This window comes from Ctenopharyngodon idella, chromosome 19 (assembly GCF_019924925.1).
Source record: "Ctenopharyngodon idella isolate HZGC_01 chromosome 19, HZGC01, whole genome shotgun sequence".
Lineage (NCBI taxonomy): Eukaryota > Metazoa > Chordata > Actinopteri > Cypriniformes > Xenocyprididae > Ctenopharyngodon > Ctenopharyngodon idella.
In genome coordinates this window covers 15729093-15750824 of record NC_067238.1, presented here as the reverse complement: position 1 = coordinate 15750824, position 21732 = coordinate 15729093, and the positions used below count along the sequence as shown (strand labels likewise).

The window sequence follows — 21732 nt, the reverse complement described above, 5'->3', positions numbered from 1 at the left end:
TTGTGGATTTGGTCTAAAGTCTCTTACTCTGTCCTAATGTTTATCTAATGCTGTTTTGGTCCAGTTCAGACCTATAAGAGTCTGGTTTGATTAGAGAATAAAACACTCAAATAAAACTGTTTAAAGCTGCCAGACGTCTGTGTTTGTATTAGATAGAGAGAAGGAAGATTTTGAGAAGCTAGTTTTCAATGTCTCACTGAGTGAAGAGTATATATACAGCTCATTTTCTTACTGTTTATAGATGATTTATGGAAAATTACTATGGATTGGAATTTTTGATATTAACAAAGTCTAAAATTAACCTCAAATGTGACTTTCATGAGTAAATCTTGTTAGTTGGCCTGTAGTTTTTTTTTTTAAGGAAATGCACAATATGATATACAGTATGAACAATTTTCAGACTCTTTTGATTTTTTTTTTTTTTCCTTTATTGTTGTACAAAATAAAGTAAATTTGCAGATATAATCCTGTCATTAAGCCACAAAAATGATGTTGAATCATGATTTTGTCACGTGTGGTTTGCTTTGGAGCAGATGAAGTTTGCATTCAGGATCGTTTCCCATTAAATAAGATGAGCACTAGTTAGGGTCTGATATTGGCCCTATAGAGGATGTTTTAGTGTCTATATATAAACCCAAGTGTTGACCCTATCTAGTCCACTGTGGGATTGATGGTCAGTCTAGTGCACTAACCTCTGATGCTCTCTTCCTTCCTAACGCTGCCCCCTTCAGCCCCTCTGGCATGTTTGATTATGACTTTGAGTAAGTCTCAATTTTACTTCCTGTTTCTCACTCCCGTGTCTTCTGTCCGTTAGCTGCGTAGGGCCGTCCACGTCGCGTGGATGAATGCTGTGCTGCTTGCTTCTACCTCATCATTCGCAGATGTTGCTGCAGATTTGTTTTGGTTTTGTCTTTATTTTTCAGCTGCATGCTTGTGGAGTTCATAGACATGTTGGGTTTTTTAGTTAGTTGCATGCACAGTTTTAAACGGGTTCATTAGTTTATCTGACCATGATGGGGTTCATTTGTTTTCTGTGTACAGATTTGATATGAAGATGAACAAGAAACCCAGAGCGGTAAGTTCAGATGTACTTTTCTTGTACACATGTAAATAACTTTTCTTTTTTTTTTTTTTTTTGCTGTTAAATATAATGTTGAAGTTTGAATGTGCCAGATGATGTCACTACAGACCAATCAGTGATGAGAGTATTTGCATATTCTGATGTTATCCTGCTTAAATCTTTTGTTAATAATTTACTGTATATTTGAATTGTCAACGCTTTCACATACATTAGCTCATCTCTTTATCCAGTGTTTTTCTCTGTGTAATAGTTTGATTTGTTTGATTCTGCAGGATTACTCGGCCTAACGGATCCTCTCAGTTTCACTCTCAGACATTCACACAAACCTGTTCAGTCAGTCCTGATTCTTTCCGGTCCAGAACGTCTGGATCTTCCCCTGCATTTCTCCACTCTTGTGTTTGCTTCTTTCCTGACCGTAGTGAAGCTCTCAAGTGATTTTTAGTCTCTGATGGATTCAGATCCTGTTATTGCATGATATGTATTTCAAACATGTTCCAGAACTGCTCATAATGCTGGAATCTTTTTATTTATGATGTTACATTGATGATGTATCAGTGGATCCAAACCTTTCCCTCCTGCTTTTGGATATCCATCACTTTTGTTTTGTTAAACTTGTGTAGCTAATGTAAAAAGTTGGTTTTGTCATTTTTTTTTTTTTTTTTTTTTTTACCATCTTGTTTTGAATAAAACTGAAATAAGACAATGATTTGTTCTTTGGTGGCTAGTTTTAAATCATTTAGACAGTAAGCATCTTGATGAATGTTATTAAATCAATTAATACTAGTTGTTCAAACAAACACTGAGATTATTCTTCATATCAAGAAATTCGTTTTACTGCTGCTATCTTTTGTGTTTGAGACGTTATAAACCTTTTAACTTGGATCTTGTAAAATCATAGCAGTGTTTCTCAGAGCAGGTTCCTACAGATCGACTGAACCCTTCCTCTACGAGAGCAAAAGACCACCCCATAAAATGTCATATAAGAGCAACAAATTAACTAACAATCCTTATGACTTTATGAAACATCTATAAGTTGAGCAGCATTTGTCTTGGAAACTCTTCACAGATATCACCAAACAATCAAGCTTTTGTAAGTCTGCTAATTTTTCTTGTTTGTGACCTGATAGAAACATAAGTTCCAAAGTACAGACATACATGAACCCAACACACTGAATACAGAGACAAATTTAAGTGAAAGTGTGTGAATACAGGAGGGGCTTTGACATCACTGTAGTTCAGTGAGATTCAGAGAAAGTGAAACTAACTTGATCAACAACAATATGGACGCCTGAAACGATCAACCTCTAGAATATTTATTGAGCCGTTCAAAGAGTCTTGTGAACACATCTGATACTCACAGGTAAGAGATAGAAATATAAGAGAGATTGAGCTGAACAGGTTTCTAATGGAAGTGATCTGGTTTAGTAGGGTTTATGTCGAGCCGGAATAAGTTCATGAATCAGGCATGTCTGCTTTAGTTGTTTGCTGCACTCAAAAGGTATCAGAATAGTAGGCTATTAAAATGATATGATTTGTTTGGTTTCAAAACAAAGTTTGGTGTTTCTGTAATTTTTTCACACGGCATAAAGGCTAAAGAAACAGGAAATAAAAATAACTGCAGACAGACACGTCTGAAACCTCAAATAAACATGTGGTTGAAACACTGAATAGCTGTGAAATATGAAAAGCGCTGAACGCGTCCGTCTCTGGCTCAGCTCCAGCCAAAGGGTTTGAATTTAGCAGTGCACTGAACGTTCTAATCACACCGGTGTAATCGAAGCCGTCAAAGGGTTAAAATCGATCGCATTTCGGGGTTGGAGGGTGGACAAATCAGATCTGAGGGGGCAATGCCTCTCAGGATGTTCAGACCCCACATTGGAAATGAATGGGGGTCGATAAAATCGATATATTTTTTTTAATTTGTCAAATAAAATCAATAAATCAGTCACAATGCAGAACAGCAATGCTATAAAACATCCACGCTCATGCTCACATAGCCTACACACACTGAAGTTTCATGTTATTTTAATTTTAGAAGTGTTTGTTGTCCAGTAGATGGCAGCAATCTTCTGCTAAAGTAATTGAGCAATATTATGTTTGTTTAAAAAATTACATTATGTTACAAAAAACTTATCTTACTGTCTGGGGTCTGGGGAGGCTCCAAACATTCTGAGTGTAGACCCTAAATGAACAATGCATAAAGGTTAAAATCAGACTAGTAGTGAAGGTGATTTATCTTCATCATTTCTCTGTCCAGGTATGTCATCCTCTAGCGGTCCACTGACTGAGGAGCTTCAGTGCTCTATATGTCTGGATGTGTTCACTGATCCTGTCAGCACTCCATGTGGACACAACTTCTGCAAGACCTGTCTGAATAAGTGCTGGGACAACAGCCAGACCTGCAACTGTCCATATTGTAAAGAAACTTTCAAGCACAGACCTGATCTCAAGATTAATACCACACTCCGAGAAGTTGTAGATCACTATAAAAAGAAAAGTCCTGAAAGAAAACCTGAAGTTCTGAAAAAACCTGAAGTTCTGTGTGACGTCTGTGAGGAAAGAAAGCTGAAAGCCCTGAAGTCGTGTCTGGGGTGTCAGAGCTCTTACTGTGAAACTCACCTGGAGCCTCATTTGAGAGTGGCAGGTTTAAAGAAACACAAACTGATCAATCCTGTGAGGAATCTGGAGGACTATATATGTCAGAAACATGAGAGACCTCTGGAGCTGTTCTGTAGAGATGATCAGACAATCGTGTGTCTGATGTGTGGTGTAACAGGCCACAAGAACCACAACACTGTTTCATTAGAAGAGGAGAGTGAAGAGAAGAAGGTAGAAGTTACTAACAAACTAATTTTAAAGGGCTCATATCATGAGGAATCACGTTCTTTGATATAAATGAATCAATTATGAAAACATATTGTGTATTGTTCTCTGTCTATAGACTCAACTGATGAAGACACAGAAAGACACACAGCAGATGATCCAGGACAGAATCAAGAAGATTCAAGATGTCAAACACTCAGCAGAAGTCAGAAAAGTGTGTTTAAAATAATGCAATTTGTATAAATTTCGCATAAACATTCGCTCTAATGATTTGTTCAAAAACTCTGATTCATTCACCTCTACAGTGCAAGTTATTTTAAACTCTTTCTGGTGGTCTAAGTAATTACAGACAAGGTAACTGACAATAATTTGAATGTAAATTCAAAATGTAAGTTATTTTATAGTAACTTCTTTATTAAGTTGTTGTATAAATGTAATATCACATTCACAGTTGCACTGTTGGTCTGAATATCAACATGTCTGTGATTACCTGATCACTTAGTGAAGTAATAACACATCTCTCCTCAACAAGACACATGATTTGAAGAATCATTCAGTGCAAACCGTACAGGATGAAGTTTAATACTTCAGTTGAGAGATTTTGAAAACCCCTTAAAACACTTATGAATTATGAGCAATAGTAACACTGATTCTTGTCTTATCAAACACCACTAATAATGAGTTGATTGTCCTGGTTGAGCAGAGAAACACAGAGAAGGAGAAAGCAGCCCGTGTCGAGCTCTTCACTGATCTCATCAACTCGATTGAGAGATGTCAGACTGAACTGCTGGAGATGATGGAGGAGCAGCAGAAAGCAGCAGAGAAACAGGAGGAAGAGCTCATTGAAGAGCTGGAGCAGGAGATCACTGAGCTAAAGATGAGAAACACTGAGCTGGAGCAGCTCTCACACACTGAAGATCACCTCCACCTCCTACAGGTCAGTCAACATCTCTCTGATCAATGATAATGCAGTATATGACACCATAACACTCCCCATGCTGAAGGATTTCTCCTCTCTCCTGCTGTAGATTTACTCATCCCTGTGCAGCTCTAGAAACACCAGGAACTGGTCTGAGATCAGTGTGAAGACTGATGAGAGTCTGGAGACTCTGAGGAGAGCTCTGACTCAACTGCAGGACACTCTACAGGAGAAACTCACACTAACTGGTACGTTCTTCTGCGCTATTCAAGGGAATAAATTTTATGACTATTGAAACTTGCATTGTGATCTATGATAGCTTAATCCAATTACAAAATGATCATATGTAATTAGATGATTAAATATCTGATCAGAACGAGTTATTTGTAATCATAAATGTTAAATCATATTGAATATTATCTAATTATATCATATCATATATATTATAGCATTATATCATAGGGAATGTATTCTTCCTGAGAAGAGGGGTGTGTGTGGGGTCAAGAAGACCCCACAAAGTACGAATGATATGGAACCTTTCACTATCGTCCTGCCCTACACTATACCTAAACCTACCTGTCACAGGAACCTAATGTAATTCTAACTTTCTTATATATATATATATAAACTTATAAATAGAAACCTAAAGGGTTAGTTCACCCAAAAATAAAAATTGTCATTAATTACTCACCCTCATATCGTTCCACACCCGTAAGACCTTCTTTCATCTTCAGAACACAAATTAAGATATTTTTGATAAAATCTGATGGCTCAGTGAGGCCATTGCCAGAAAGATAATTTCCTTTTTCAATGCCCAGAAAGCTACTAAAAACATATTTAAAACAGTTTGTGCGAGTACACTGGTTCAACCTTAATGTTATGAAGCGACGAAAATACTTTTTGTGCACCAAAAAAACAAAAAAACAAATAGCAACTTTATTCAAAATATCTAGTGATGGGTGATTTCTAAACACTGCTTCATGAAGCTTCGAAGCTTTACGAATCTTTTGTTTCAAATCAGTGGTTTGTGTTCCGAAGATGAATGAAGGTCTTACGGGTGTGGAACGACATGAGGGTAAGTAATTAATGACTGAATTTTCATTTTTGTGTGAACTAACCCTTTAAGACATTTAACATTCTTATATATATAACATATATATATATAACACACACACATTCATTACATTCATATAAATGATTTTTAAGGTGATCCAAAAGATCTTTGTGGGGTTCGACTAAAGGACCCAACAATGTTGTAAAATGTTGTTTATATTACTTTGGACCCCACAAAGTAGTATAAACAAGGGTGTGTGTGTGTGTTTGAAATGTCTGGCTTTTAGCTTAAAGAGCCTATAGCAGCACTGGGCTTTAATTTAAAGTTTTTTTTTTTTTTTTTAAAGTTACAGTTTTAAAATGTTGTATTTGCTGCATAATCAGATGATAATATAACCTTAATGTTTGTCTATAATTCCACACATAAAACATGTCAAAGATCTGATGATGTTTTATTGTCATGTGTCTCTACAGATCTGAAGAGGATGCAGCAGTATGAAGGTACAGTGTGTGTCTGAGCTACACTAGATTACATTCATATACTCACAGCTTCATCACTGACCTACAGGATGATTAAAACACTGATTAAATATTAAAAATATCATCACAAAATATCTGTAAAAAGTTTTTCTGTAAAAATTCATATTCTCTGTTTTCTCAGTGGATGTGACTCTGGATCCTGATACAGCTCATCCTAAACTCATCCTGTCTAATGATGGAAAACAAGTGAGACATGGAGACATTAGACAGAAACTCCCAAACAAACCAGAGAGATTTGATAGAAGTGTAGATGTCCTGGGAAAGGAGGGATTCTCCTCAGGGAGATTTTATTTTGAGGTGCAGGTGAAGGGAAAGACTAAATGGACTTTAGGAGTGGCCAGAGAATCCATTAACAGGAAGGGAGAGATCACACTGAGTCCCAGAAATGGATTCTGGACTGTATGGCTGAGGAATGGGAATGAATATGCGGCTCTCTCTGCTTCTCCTGTCTCTCTGTGTCTGAGAGTGAAGCCGCAGCGGGTCGGTGTGTTTGTGGATTATGAGGAGGGTCTGGTCTCCTTTTATGATGTGGAGTCCAGCTCTCATATCTACTCTTACACTGGTCAGTCTTTCACTGAGAAACTCTATCCATATTTTAGCCCAGAATTTAATGATGGAGGTAAAAACTCAACTCCACTGATCATCACACCTGTCAAATACAATAAATGAATTTATACCCCAATATGAAATACTTGATGAAAATAATGATTTTTATAATTACAATTCTGAAAACATTATCTATGTGCTGCTGTTCAAAGGATGAAGGATGCATTTTTTCATTTGTTTTTAAAATGAATCTGTAATTAATAATCTGTAATTTTAACAAAAAATGTAATGCTTGTTTCAACAAATTATGCTTTTCAACATTTCATAACTGCTCATGCCATTTCCAAGGCTGTTTCTACCATCTCAATATAAGATGTTCTGTAATATTACGGTACAGCAGATTATCATTATCACTGTGTATTTAAGTTCCTCTTTGTTCTCAGTTTATTTGACGGTCCTCGTCAATGTATGAGTGAAGTTTGGTTAACTTAATCTTTTGCCTGTTTCTGTATTCTGAGTTTTTTTGGTTTGTAAATAAAGACTGTTTGAATGTTCGTTGTGCCAAGCAGCACATCACCAGCCCGTGACTTCAAGGTACCAAAAAATAAATAAATAAAAAAAACTCTCCATGATATTATAATAATGGTATAAAAAAAAAAAACATGGTATTACCATGGTACCATGTCAAATTTTTACACCACGGTAAAACCAGATAAATTTTACCATAAGAAAGTAGAATAATTTAGAAGTGAGTAAATTTCTAAAGACAAATTAGATCCATTCAAATGGTTTTTAAAAGAAAAAAAAATGATACACTTATAATTTATTGTAAAATAAGACTGATAAATATCTGATGGTGCTGATATGAAGTAGAGACACAAATTCGAAACCTTATAAATGATGTGTATTTTTTTCCCCTTCTGGATGTAATAGAGTTGATTTTTTTTTTTTTTTTTAAATATACATATTTATTTTTCTGTTTATCTACAAAATATTTTAATATGAAAATTGAGTTATTGTCTATGGACAGCTGGTTTTAAAAGTAGTTATACTTTAAAAAATCATGTGTAAATCATTGTGTAAACAGAAGTTACAAAGCTAGTCACACATTCTCACATTGTTGTGAATCCTGATGGAAAGAACAGAAAACTTTCTCTTTAACCCAAGAATGCATAAAGGGTGTCAAATTGACCCATAATCATTTCATATATTGAATTTTGACTCAAACGTATTTTTGGATACATTTCTGACTACACATGCATAATTTTTGAACAGTCATGAAGTTCTTAAATGTAGAACCTATTCAGACTATGTGATTTCAGATGCAATAGATGAGGAGAGAAAGGCTACAGGACGGACAGCTGAAGGCCCAAACAAACTCTGACCAAAAGTTATGCTTAGAAAGTAGCAAATCTTATGTGAAATATTCGTTCTCTGTCTGAAAATATAATTTTCACATGGTCTGGAGAGATATATGGGGAGTGAAGGTTCAGACTGGAATATACTTTACAGCAGATCTAAATTAGTTTAGGGTTTGTTTTGCAATCTTTTGTAATGCATATATACAAGGAAAGTAGACAAATAAACGTTTGATTTATTAAAACATTTGTGTATCATCAATTATTTTAATTATTTCATTAATAGAACACTTTTTTATTTTTTTGAAGAAAACTGATAATACAGAGACTTTAACGTGAAACACTAAAACACAAACATACACTCAGAACCAAAAAAACACAATATACCCCAAAACAACTGACAATAACAAGTCATTCAATACAAACCAATTTTGGGACATTTGGGAAAAACCTGAAAAAAAAAAAACAAAAAAAAACATGAAGAATTGGCAATTAAAAATGGAAAAATATGGGAACCCATTACCAATTGGAAATACTAGCAATTAAATACTGGCAATTAAAGAAAACCAAAGTCCATTAGACTTCATCATTAATGTAAAGGAACTCAAGACAAAATTAAAACCATTAAACCTTAAAAAGCATCTGGACCTGAAATTATTCAATATGGTTCTGAGTGTTGGTCACTTCCCTGACATCTGAAATCAAGGACTGAATATACCAATTTTTAAAAATAGAGATGAATCTGACCATAATAATTACAGAGGCAATTTGTGTGAGCAGCAACCTGAGAAAGATATTCTGTAAAAAAAAAACTCTTAGACTTCATCATGACACACAATGTCTTGAGAAGTCAAATTTCTATTTTTACCAAATTAAAGCACCTCTGATCAGTCCTACTGTACATGTTATAATCTAATTGAAAAACATGTCCAAAATAAAGGTAAAATATTTGCATGTAGGAACTAATATCACATATCTCACTCATCACAACATAACTATCTATAAGTCCAAAAATCACCTCCACTGGAAACTTTAACCCGCAGAGAATGAGCTGAGAGATAAAGCTCACACCTTTTATGCCACAAAATGGCAATGTCCTATAGAGATTTCTGCTAGAATTGTATAGCAGTGAGGTGTGAGGTCCATTGTCAAATCCAATTCAAGAATTCAACAAATGGGACAAATGTCTAATTGAGACCCAGAATTCTGTAAAAATATCCTGCACGTCCACCAGCATATCACAAATAAAACATTCAGGGCAGAATTAGGAATTTCCACCAAACCTAAAAATACAGCAAAGGGCAATCAAATTATGGCAGCATTTAAAATTTAGTGGTCCATACTGATACCAATATAAAGCCCTGCAATACCAAGAGTTGAGCAAAGGAGCCAGTCTCGACTCTCAGCTGGTCCAGAGCTTCAGTCCTGATGATCCACTAATATCTACTGACCCCGTCAAACTAATTAGGTTGGAACTAAACTATCCCCTCCTTCCATTTCCTTTCCCTATGTATAGATAAAACGTTATCAAAATGATTCCAGTTCACATGGATCCGCGGAAACGACTAATAATGCTGTATTATGCGGACCAGACAAGTAATTTGGCAATGTCACTTTGTAAAAAAGACTAAACGTCTGCGCACATACACATTCAAACTCATATAGACTAAACACGTAAATGAACGGCAAGAACACATTAAAAGTCTTCTTTTTTTCAGTTAAAAAGGTGTCATTTAAGCGGCCCTCGAGTTAATAATTAACAATTTTTGCAGCGGAAGTGATTCCATCAAAAACTTACTTTAGCTCGATAATAACTTTAAAACAATCTAAAAAAATCTTTAACTCTAAAACAATCTCTGTCCATTAATTTTCCTATTATCACTGTGAAGCTGAGTGACCTGAGGGACTTTCTTCTGTGGAACAAAAAGACATTTAGAAATTCATGCAATTTCAATTTCTTCTTCTATAGGCTATATATACAGTATACAAACACTGAGACTAATCTGAAAACATCAGTCATGATACACTGAATACAGTGACACATTAATGTGTAAATACAGGAGGAGCTCTGACGTCACAGCAGTTCAGATTCAGAGAAAGTGAAGCTAACTTTATCAACAGCAATATGGACACCTGAAACGATCAACCTCTTTAAACAACAGAATATTTATTGAGCCGTTCAGAGAGTCTTGTGGACACATCTGATACTCACAGGTAAGAGATAGAAATATAAGAGAGATTGAGCTGAACAGGTTTCTAATAGAAATGATCTGGTTTAGTAGGGTTTATGTCAAACTGGACATTAGTTGAGCAAAATTAGGTTTAAGCATGTCAAATATTCAACTACTTTAGTTGGAAATGGTATTAAAATTATGTAATTTGACTGGCTGTAAAGCAAAGTTTGGTGTTTCTGTCATTTTGTCACACAACATTAAGTCTAAAGAGAAACAGGAATTAAAAGAAAGACTGAAGACTGAAGAGAGACTGAACACAAACCTGCTAAACTGCAGCTGAAAATCACATTTACATTAAACTACATTTAATATATTTTGTGGAGAGATTCATAAAAACACACACATATATATATTTGTTAGAAAATATTTCGCTTTTACTATACTTTCGTTAATCTAAACAGCAGGTCAAAGTTCAGATTGTTCAGTGAGTTTATGAGTCTCTCACTGTGTTTCAAAAAATGATTGTAAATATTGATTTACTGCCATGAACCAATTTAAGTTTGAGAGAAAATAAATTATTTAAATAACTTGAATGTCATTCTCTTTCAGAGATTAATCACAGTGAAGAGTTGTTCACAAGAGTGAATGGACTGTGTGCTCTTTGAAATTACCTATAGTATGAAGAATAAGTAACCAAACTGACTCTTGAGGTAAGATTTCATTTAAACATCAGTGACCAAATACACACTACTAGGAGCAAATGGACTTAGATGTTTCTGTCAAGGTGGGTTGCAGGAAAGCAGAAAGAAGATCTGCTTATAATAGAATAATAATTCCAACAAAAAGGTTTATTTATCCAAAGAACAGTGAACGGGTAGCAATACACACACTAAACTTAGACGAGAACTGGATGAGACAGGGGGTCTAAACACACAGGGAACATAATGACAGACACCTGAATGTAATCAGTAACAAAGGAGACTAACTCGAATGCAGACTACACTGAACTGAAGCACAGGAAACAAGCACACAGGAATGAAACTAACACATAACATAATCCTGACGGTTTCTTATCAGACCATTGGTCATAATTTATAAGGTGAAAAACAATGTGGTTTTTTTATTGAAAAGGCTTGAAGAGAGAAAGAACAATGGCAGAATCTTCACCAACATCAACAAAACCAAGAAAAACCAGGAGACAGAGTATTGAGCACACACCTCCATGTAAGTCAATAACCAAAAAAGAATGAATAGAATTAATATTGCTGTAGTATTGTTGTACTTCAAATAAGATGATAAAATAATCTGAGCTCGAATCAATATATTTCATTTATGTATTTATTTATTTGGTGGTCATGTAATGAGCTTCACATTACGGTACTGATCAGCTTGTCTGTGTTCATTTTGCCGTAATGACTAACTGACTGTACATGATCTCTTGCACATGATTTATCTTCATCATTTCTCTTTACAGGGATGTCATCCTCTAGAGGTCCACTGACTGAGGAGCTTCAGTGCTCTATATGTCTGGATGTGTTCACTGATCCAGTCACCACTCCATGTGGACACAACTTCTGCGAGACCTGTCTGAATAAGTGCTGGGACAACAGCCAGACCTGCAACTGTCCATATTGTAAAAAAACATTCAAGATCAGACCTGATCTCAAGATTAATACCACACTCCGAGAAGTTGTAGATCACTATAAAAAGAAAAGTACTGAGAAAAAACCTGAAGTTCTGAAAAAACCTGAAGTTCCGAAAAAACCTGAAGTTCTGTGTGACTTCTGTGTGGAAAGAAAGCTGAAAGCCCTGAAGTCGTGTCTGGTGTGTCAGAGCTCTTACTGTGAAACTCACCTGGAGCCTCATTTGAGAGTGGCAGGTTTAAAGAAACACAAACTGATCAATCCTGTGAGGAATCTGGGGGACTATATATGTCAGAAACATGAGAGACCTCTGGAGCTGTTCTGTAGAGATGATCAGACAACTGTGTGTCTGGTGTGTGATGTAACAGACCACAAGAACCACAACACTGTTCCTATAGAAGAGGAGAGTGAAGAGAAGAAGGTAGAAGTTACTAAAAAAAATATTTTAAAGGGCTCATATCATGAGGAACCAAAATTTTTAATTTTGTGAAAAAATGAATCAAATATCTGGTCACTGTGATTCCTTAAGTCCAACATGTTCCTGGATCAACATATTTTGTTGATCCTGGAACAACATTCCTGTCCGAAAATGTGGTCCTAACCCTTTCTCTACCCCTACCCATAACTTATCCCTAAAATCAGAGGGAAATGATGGTGAAACTGATGTACAGTAGAAGCACCAAACCCTGGTTGTAAGCCAAATTTGACATAAACTGTAATTTTGTCCCTCAAATCTGATTGGTTGATTGGAATGTTGTTCGAGGATCAACAAAGATGTTGATACAGGAACATGTTGTATTTGGTGAAATCATGTTCACCTTCTCTGTCTATAGAATCAACTGATGAAGACACAGAAAGACACACAGCAGATGATCCAGGACAGAATCAAGAAGATTCAAGATGTCAAACACTCAGCAGAAGTCAGAAAAGTGTGTTTAAAATAATTTAATTTAATTAATTTAAATATTTTATTACTCATCATTTAGTTTCGGTTCTCCAAGAGTCCTGATATACAGTCCAACAACACTGGGACTTTATACTGTTTGTTTTGTTTGAGTTGTTTGAAACTCTTTTTGGTGTTCAGAACAAATACCAACAAGGTAACTGACAATAATATGTCTAAAATTTCAGTTACTTTATAATAACTTGGTAACACTTTACAATAAGGTTCATTAGTTAACATTAGTTAACTAGTTAACATGAACTAATAATGAACTGCACTTCTACAGCATTTATTAATCTTTGTTAATTTCAACATTTACTAATACATTATTAAAATCTTGTTAACATTAGTTAATGCACTGTGAACTAACATGAATAAACAATGAACAACTGTATTTTCATTAACTAACGTTAACGAAGATTAGTAAATACAGTAACAAATGTATTGCTCATGGTCAGTTCATGTTAGTTAATACATTAACTACTGTTTAACTAATGAACCTTATTGTAAAGTGTTACCAACTTCTTTTTTGAATTGTTTATTGAATTGTTGTATAAAAACAATATCACACTCACAATCTCGCTGTTGCTCTGAATATCGACACGGCTGTGATTACATGATCACTTAGTGAAGTAATAACACATTTCTCCTCAACTAGACACATGATTTGAGGAATCATTCAGTGCAAACAGTGCAGGATGAACTTAATACTTCAGCTGATGGAAATACTTCATGTTTTATGAAAAAGTATGAGCAATAGTTACACTGAGTCTTGCCTTATCAAACACCACTAATAATGTGTTGATTGACCTGGTTGAGCAGAGAAACACAGAGAAGGAGAAAGCAGCCCGTGTCGAGCTCTTCACTGATCTCATCCGCTCCATTGAGAGATGTCAGACTGAACTGCTGGAGATGATGGAGGAGCAGCAGAAAGCAGCAGAGAAACAGGAGGAAGAGCTCATTGAAGAGCTGGAGCAGGAGATCACTGAGCTAAAGATGAGAAACACTGAGCTGGAGCAGCTCTCACACACTGAAGATCACCTCCACCTCCTACAGGTCAGTCAACATCTCTCTGATCAATGATAATGCAGTATATGACACCATAACACTCCCCATGCTGAAGGATTTCTCCTCTCTCCTGCTGTAGATTTACTCATCCCGGTGCAGCTCTAGAAACACCAGGAACTGGTCTGAGATCAGTGTGAAGACTGATGAGAGTCTGGAGCCTCTGAGGAGAGCTCTGACTCAACTGCAGGACACTCTACAGGAGAAACTCACACTAACTGGTACGACAATATCAAATACTATGTATACAGATACTGTACATGAATAAGAATGAATCTGGTTCAAGCTGAAATAAGAGAAGTATGTGATCATGTGTTTGTAGCTCATTATCATCAGCTCACAGTTCTTCTTGAAGAGAGCAGCTCATTTTCAGCTCTAATTTCAGAAAACAGGCAGTAAATTAATTTTGTACTAGAAGCTTCATCACTGTAACCACAAACATGAGGCTTTAGTACATCTACGAACATGTTTAGATGAGAAACTACAGAGAGAAACATTCATTTTCTGCCATTAGCTGTTGGTCTTTTCAGCTGTCTCATCTAAATGTTGTGATTATGTGTCAGATAAATTCAGTTTAGCAGAAGAAAATCAAATCAATTGACATCATGGATTTAAGATGCAAACTTGTTGTTCTTTAGAGATGAATTTCAGACCTGTAGCTCAAACAGCTTTGCAGTGCTGGGTTTTAATTTTAATTTTATTAAAGTTTAATTGTTATAGTTTTGTCTTCACTAAATAACCACAACACTAATCCACTCTTAAACTGAGATGAATAACATTAGGCATAAAAATATATAAAATAAAAATATCATAAAATGTTTCACAAAACAATCACAAAGATGTTCTAAAAAGCAGGAATATTTAGAGTTCAAACACTGATCAGATAAAACATGATGTTGTATACAATTCTTAATATAACCTTAAATCTTGTTTATTATTCCACCCATAAATCATGTCAAAGATCTGATGATGTTTAATTGTCATTAGTCTCTGCAGAGCTGAAGAGGATGCAGCAGTATGAAGGTACAGTGTGTGTCTGAACTACTCTAGATTACATTCATAGATTACAGCTTCATTACTGACCTACAGGATGATTATTAAAGTGGATTAAATATTAAAACATCACAAAATATCTGTATTTTGAATTTGTGAGTCATATTCTCTGTTTTCTCAGTGGATGTGACCCTGGATCCTGATACAGCTCATCCTGAACTCATCCTGTCTGATGATGGAAAACAAGTGAGACATGAATACACTGAGCAGAAACTCCCAAACAAACCAGAGAGATTTGATACATGTGTAGGTGTCCTGGGAAATGAGGGATTCTCCTCAGGGAGATTTTATTTTGAGGTGCAGGTGAAGGGAAAGACTGACTGGGTTTTAGGAGTGGCCAGAGAATACATTAACAGGAAAGGAAAGATCACACTGAGTCCCAGTAATGGATTCTGGACTGTGGTTCTGAGCAGTGGGAATCAATATTGGGCCTGTGATGATCCTCCTGTCTCTCTGTGTCTGAGAGTGAAGCCGCAGCGGGTCGGTGTGTTTGTGGATTATGAGGAGGGTCTGGTCTCCTTTTATAATGTGGAGTCCCGATCTCATATCTACTCTTTCACTGGTCAGTATTTCACTGGGAAACTCTATCCATATTTTAGCCCAGAACCTAATAATGGAGGTACAAACTCAACTCCACTGATCATCACACCTGTCAATTACAATAAATGAATTTACACCCTAATATGATATACACAGTGAAACTAATGATTTATAAAATTAAAAATCTAAAAACGTTTTGATATTTTTTTTTCATTTGTTAAAATGTCATTTCTAGCTATAATTGCAAACTATAATGTAAAAATATGCTTGTTTAACAATTTTTTTTTTTTTTTACTTTTCATAATTATTCATGCCATTTTTCCAATTTCTACTTGACAAAGTGAAATTGCCTGTAATTTGTTTTATATCAAAATAAACCACACTTTGATAACCTTGATAAACTCTATCAAGCCTGTTTCTACCATTTCAATTACAAAATTCTCTTTGATATTACTGTGGTACATCAGACAGTAATACCTCAATATATATCACAGAACTGTATGATTACCATATTCATACACTATGGTACTTAAAGGTGCCTACAAAAGCACCATGATATTATGATCTTGGTAATAATAATAATAATAATAAAAACACAAGGTACCATGTTAAATGTTAACCCCAAAACTAGGTATGTTTAACTATAAGAACGGTATAGAATAAATTAGAAATGAGTTAAGTTCAAAATACAAATTTCAGCACATATTAGATTAATATAAATGCTCCTTTTTTATTGATACAGTTGAGTCCATCTTCAAATAAAATATAGGACTGTTAAATATCTGGTGGTGCTGATCTGAAGATACAAATATGAAACCTTATAAAAGAGTACCTTATAACATGAAACCTTAAATATTTCAGGACATAGTAGAGAATGTTCTTTTGAATATGCATATTTACACCGGTCAGACATAACATTATGACCACCTTCCTAATATTGTGTTGGTCCCCCTTTTGCTGCCAAAACAGCCCTGACCCGTCGAGGCATGGACTCCACTAGACCCCTGAAGGTGTGCTGTGGTATCTGGCACCAAGATATTAGCAGCAGATCCTTTAAGTCCTGTAAGTTGTGAGGTGGAGCCTCCATGGATCAGATTTGTTTGTTCAGCACATCCCACAGATGCTTGTTTGGATTGAGATCTGGGGAATTTGGAGGCCAAGTCAACACCTCAAACTCGTTGTTGTGCTCCTCAAACCATACCATTTCCATGAAAGGGTGTACATGGTCTGCAACAATGCTTAGATAGGTAGTACGTGTCAAAGTAACATCCACATGGATGGCAGGACCCAAGGTTTCCCAGCAGAACATTGCCCAAAGCATTACACTGCCTCCGCCGGCTTGCCTTCTTCCCATAGTGCATCCTGGTGCCATGTGTTCCCCAGGTAAACGATGCACATGCACCCTGCCATCCACGTGATGTAAAAGAAAATGTGATTCTTCAGACCAGGCCACCTTCTTCCATTGCTCCGTGGTCCAGTTCTGATGCTCACGTGCCCACTGTTGGCGCTTTTGACGGTGGACAGGGGTCAGCATGGGCACCCTGACTGGTCTGCGGCTATTCAACCCCATACGCAACAAACTGCGATACACTGTGGGGTGTTCCCACAGACCGGGAACACCCCACAAGAGCTGCAGTTTTGGAGATGCTCTGACCCAGTCGTCTAGCCATCACAATTTGGCCCTTGTCAAACTCACTCAAATCCTTACACTTGTCCATTCTTCCTGCTTCTAACACATCAACTTTGAGGACAAAATGTTCACTTGCTGCCTACTATATCCCACTCATTAACAGGTGCCGTGATGAAGAGATAATCAGTGTTATTCACTTCACCTGTCAGTGGTCATAATGTTATGCCTGATCAGTGTATGTCAATTTATGTTTAATATATTTAGATCTGTGAAATTGAGCACAGCTGCTTTTTATAGAAGTTGGCGATAATATAATGTCATAATTTTTTTGTAAAAACAAAACAAAAACAAAAATAGATGTATAGAAAGCTAGTCACACATTGCAAGAGGAGGCCTAACAATGCTCTGCAGTACAGGCAGTAACCAAGGAGGCTCAGAGGGAGCCTAACGACTCAGTACTACAACCTGGTTGAGCTCTGAGGATGGAGGCTTCAGCATGACACCTCTCTAAAGTGAGAGGAGGCCTAGCTACATCAACACCAGGATGGCTTACCAAGGAGGCTCACAGAGAGCCAAGCAACTTGATATTGCTATCCAGGTGGAGCTCAGGGGAGCGGAGGCCTCTAACAGAACGACTCTCTATAGTGAGAGGAGGCCTAGCAACATTCCTAACCCAGGGGTACCAAAGAGGAGAACCTGCCACTCAGTACCAATGCAAGTACAGAAGCCTCAACATGACGAGAGGGAAGGGAGAGGAGGCCTAACTACGTTCCACGGTCAGGACAGCTTCCAAGGAGTCTCACAGAGAGCCTACAACTCGGAATATCTATTCAAGCGGACCTAAGGAGCGGAGGCCTCAAAGGACAACTCTCAATAGTGAGAGGAGGCCTAGAAATGCTTAAAAATAGCCATCAAGGAGGTGCACCTTTTTTTTTGTTTTTTTTTTAAAGTGCCAAGCCACTTGAAACTGCTGCCCGGGTGGAGCTCTTAGGTGTGGAGGCCTCAGCCTCACTCCTCTGTAAGGGAAGTAGTCAAGGAGGCTCACAGAGAGCCTAACAACTTGACACTACTGCCTGGCCGAGCTCAAAGGATGGCGGCCTGAATATGGTGACTCTCTAAAGTGAGAGGAGGATTATCGGTGTTCAATGCTCAGAACAGCTACCAAGGAGGCTTCTCAAAGACTAAAAACTCAGACTCACTGTCTGGGCGGAGCTCTAGGGAGTGGAGGCCCAGAAGAATGTCCTTCTAATATCCTAACAACACTCCAGTACTGTAAAAGTAGTAGTCAAGGAAGCTCACAGAGAGCTTAACAACCTGGCATACTGCCTAGCTGAGCTCTGAGGACAGAGATCTCTGTTATCCGAAGGAGCAGGGCATTTATGTCCAATGGTGGACTGTGTACAACTCGCTGTGAACTCACTCAGGGTGGTTCTATGTTAAAACGGCAGTGTCTGTCAACATTCATGGGCGGGGCCTGTGTCTAATGTGACGTCACATTGCCAGGGATCTGGAAACGGCTTGTTCTGAGACATTGCTTATGATTTATGGGGATTAAAAAAAAAGAGTGGTTGGATTTTTATCATTATAGTGTGGTTGTGTACACACACTGCCAACACACATTTATAGCCAAACACCATGCAAAAGTAAATTTTGCATAATAAGTCCCCTTTAATGTTATGAAGCGACGAGGATACTTTTTGTGCATAAAAACAAAACAAAATTAAAGCTGCAAGCAGTGATGAAAGGGCCCTCGCACCCAGGCTCACTGCCACCCGGTGGCCTTAGGAAAACTGTGAACAGTGGGTGATAGTCATTTAAGCGGATAAATAGAGGAGAAATATGGCAAAATTATTTTGATGCACCACATTTCCTGCTGCCAGAAGGTGGTGCTTTGACTATAACTGAATATTGCCATGTAGATGTCTTCAGGTCAGGACTGTTATCAAACATGTGAAGTTTGGAGCAGATCGGACATTGAATGCCTGAGTTACAACAACTTCCTGTTTCGCGGCATTAACCGCATACATTAGCACTTAGCCAAGTGTTTTAACGATCTGACATTGTATATTCAAGTTACAACAACTTCCTGTTTCATGGCGAAACATCGAACTTTGTCAGGCCGCCACGGACACGCCCTTCAATGAAAACTCAAGATCTTCGCAATTTAACGTCTCAAAGGCCTTTAGATTAGACTGACCAAATATGACATTGATCTGATTAAAGCTCTAGGAGGAGTTCGTTAAAGTAGAACGTGTGGAAATGGCAAAAACTGACAAAATTTTGCAGAGAAAATTCAAAATATCTCACTTCCTGTTGGGTTTTTTTACAGAAATGCATAGATACGTGTGTGTGTGTATTTTAAAGAGAAAACTGACTAAACCTCAAATGATATTTGAAAGTTGTCATTTTATTTACATAACAAACATTTTATTGAAAGAAACACAGCAGGAGCGGTTTTACAAAAACAATTCATATTCAAAAATACATCAAACATTTGACAAAAAAATGTAAAATACATTAAAAGTATTCTTTTGAAAGCAACACAAATATGAAGCTACCTGTTAATATTTAATGTGAGAATTATTAAAAGTGAATTTTACAGTGCACTATTTTAATGAACCTATGCTTGTGCATTAAAATAGTGCACTGCAAATGTCACTTTTTAATACAAACATTGTCTGTCCATATTCTAATGCTTCAGTACATGATTCAATCCTGCCTCACACATGCCTTTACATATGAACAGTCATTTGGGTCAGGGTGTTTTGTTCAAATGCAAATTTCATTGAGGAATGTTGCTGTTGGAGGGAATATAAAGGCCTGGTGTTAATGCAAACACACTGAAATTTACTCAGATGTAAAATCAAAACTATGCAAAGAAGGACTACAATGATGAAAACAACAACATCTCAGGAAACTGAGTGACTTTGGAATGAAACTCATGTTGTTAAATTTATCATTTAAACTATAAAATGCTTTTACCCAATCAAATGTGTCATTCTAGTTTAGAGATTTTTGAGTAACATACAGATTTGAGAGAATATAACACCAAAACTTTCCTGTACATATATTTAGTTACCACTTGTAGTACACTATGAGTTCAAATGTACTATAAGTGGTATCTAAATACATTTTTTAAATACAGAGATAGTATATTAAAAGCACATTTTAGTTCATATTTCATGGTGTCTCAAAATAGCACAGTTGAGTACACTTAGATGTTCTTAAGATTATCTTAAGAAGTACTAAAGAAGAATTTTTAGTGTATTAAGTACAAAATTAGTGCACGAAAATAGAGCACTTTAAGTACATTATAGAAGTGTACTTTTTTATCACCTGGGTATCTCGTCCACTATGGGATTGATGTGCTGGTCGGTCTAGTGCACTAACCTCTGATGCTCTCTTCCTTCCTAACGCTGCCCCCTTCAGCCCCTCTGGCATGTTTGATTATGACTTTGAGTAAGTCTCAATTTTACTTCCTGTTTCTCACTCCCGTGTCTTCTGTCCGTTAGCTGCGTAGGGCCGTCCACGTCGCGTGGATGAATGCTGTGCTGCTTGCTTCTACCTCATCATTCGCAAATGTTGCTGCAATATTCATTTGGTTTTGCATTTATTTTTTATAGACATGTTGGGTTCATTAGATAGTTGCATGCAGAGTTTTAGACAAGTTCATTAGTTTATCTGACCATGATGGGGTTGATTTGTTTTCTCCTTATAGATTTGACATGAAGATGAACAAGAAACCCAGAGCGGTAAGTTCAGATGTGCTTCTCTCACACACATGTAAATAACTTAAAATATTTACTATTAAATAATGATGAAGTTTGAATGTATCAGATGATGTCACTACAGACCAATCAGTGATGACAGTATTTGCATATTCTGATGTTATCCTGCTTAATGTGAGAAAAGTTTTGTTAATAAAATAATTTAATGTAAATTTGAATTGTCAAAGCTCTCACACATATTATTTCATCTTTTTATCCAAAGTGTTTTTCTCTGTGTAATAGTTTGATTTGTTTGATTCTGCAGGATTACTCGGCCTAACGGATCCTCTCAGTTTCACTCTCAGACATTCACACAAACCTGTTCAGTCAGTCCTGATTCTTTCCGGTCCAGAACGTCTGGATCTTCCCCAGTATTTCTCCACTCTTGTGTTTGCTTCTTTCCTGACCGTAGTGAAGCTCTCAAGTGATTTTTAGTCTCTGATGGATTCAGATCCTGTTATTGCATGATATGTATTTCAGACATGTTCCAGAACTGCTCATAATGCTGGAATCTTTTTATTTACGATGTTACATTGATGATGTATCAGTGGATCCAAACCTTTCCCTCCTGCTTTTGGATATCCATCACTTTTGTTT

General features: G+C 36.6%; 3 protein-coding genes across 10 annotated transcripts in view; all 3 read left to right on the top strand.

Annotated features, from left to right (window-relative positions):
* Positions 1 to 21732, top strand: part of meaf6 (MYST/Esa1-associated factor 6) — a 25221-nt gene extending 3489 nt beyond the window's left edge. The window contains exons 6-8 of one of the 6 annotated variants that reach the window (XM_051871518.1): positions 732 to 761; positions 21087 to 21120; positions 21401 to 21732. In XM_051871518.1, the coding sequence (XP_051727478.1) occupies positions 732 to 761; positions 21087 to 21120; positions 21401 to 21415 (79 nt within the window). In that variant the 3' untranslated portion in view covers positions 21416 to 21732. Of the gene's footprint in view, positions 1 to 731; positions 762 to 1041; positions 1076 to 1353; positions 1788 to 21086; positions 21121 to 21400 lie in introns of those variants that run through there. The other 5 variants (XM_051871517.1, XM_051871515.1, XM_051871521.1 and 2 more) reach the window with 5 other exon arrangements.
* LOC127500451 (E3 ubiquitin-protein ligase TRIM39-like) lies at positions 2324 to 7516 on the top strand. 2 transcript variants are annotated; one of them, XM_051871508.1, is made up of 8 exons: positions 2324 to 2441; positions 3339 to 3910; positions 4023 to 4118; positions 4608 to 4841; positions 4933 to 5071; positions 5845 to 5898; positions 6351 to 6377; positions 6538 to 7516. In XM_051871508.1, exons 2-8 carry the CDS (start codon positions 3341 to 3343, stop codon positions 7083 to 7085), a joined length of 1668 nt encoding a protein of 555 aa, XP_051727468.1. In that variant the 5' UTR covers positions 2324 to 2441; positions 3339 to 3340; the 3' UTR covers positions 7086 to 7516. The 2 variants fall into 2 exon arrangements, with proteins under 2 accessions (XP_051727468.1, XP_051727469.1); XM_051871509.1 differs by lacking the exon at positions 5845 to 5898.
* On the top strand, positions 10408 to 16146 carry LOC127500448 (zinc finger protein RFP-like). 2 transcript variants are annotated; one of them, XM_051871501.1, is made up of 9 exons: positions 10408 to 10534; positions 11104 to 11204; positions 11626 to 11718; positions 11969 to 12558; positions 12971 to 13066; positions 13903 to 14136; positions 14228 to 14366; positions 15142 to 15168; positions 15320 to 16146. In XM_051871501.1, the coding sequence occupies exons 3-9, from the start codon at positions 11646 to 11648 to the stop codon at positions 15865 to 15867; spliced, it is 1707 nt and encodes a 568-aa protein (XP_051727461.1). In that variant the 5' UTR covers positions 10408 to 10534; positions 11104 to 11204; positions 11626 to 11645; the 3' UTR covers positions 15868 to 16146. The 2 variants fall into 2 exon arrangements, with proteins under 2 accessions (XP_051727461.1, XP_051727460.1); XM_051871500.1 differs by having other exon boundaries at positions 15133 to 15168; positions 15320 to 16145.

Coding starts and splice junctions, on each gene's coding strand:
- LOC127500451 (XM_051871508.1), top strand. CDS start 3,341: ATGTCATCCTCTAGCGGTCCACTGACTGAGGAGCTTCAGTGCTCTATA. Junction 5,899..6,350: donor GGGTGTGGAACGACATGAGG/GTAAGTAATTAA, acceptor GTGTCTCTACAG/ATCTGAAGAGGATGCAGCAG. Junction 6,378..6,537: donor GAGGATGCAGCAGTATGAAG/GTACAGTGTGTG, acceptor CTGTTTTCTCAG/TGGATGTGACTCTGGATCCT.
- LOC127500448 (XM_051871500.1), top strand. CDS start 11,646: ATGGCAGAATCTTCACCAACATCAACAAAACCAAGAAAAACCAGGAGA. Junction 13,067..13,902: donor ACTCAGCAGAAGTCAGAAAA/GTGTGTTTAAAA, acceptor CTGGTTGAGCAG/AGAAACACAGAGAAGGAGAA. Junction 15,169..15,319: donor GAGGATGCAGCAGTATGAAG/GTACAGTGTGTG, acceptor CTGTTTTCTCAG/TGGATGTGACCCTGGATCCT.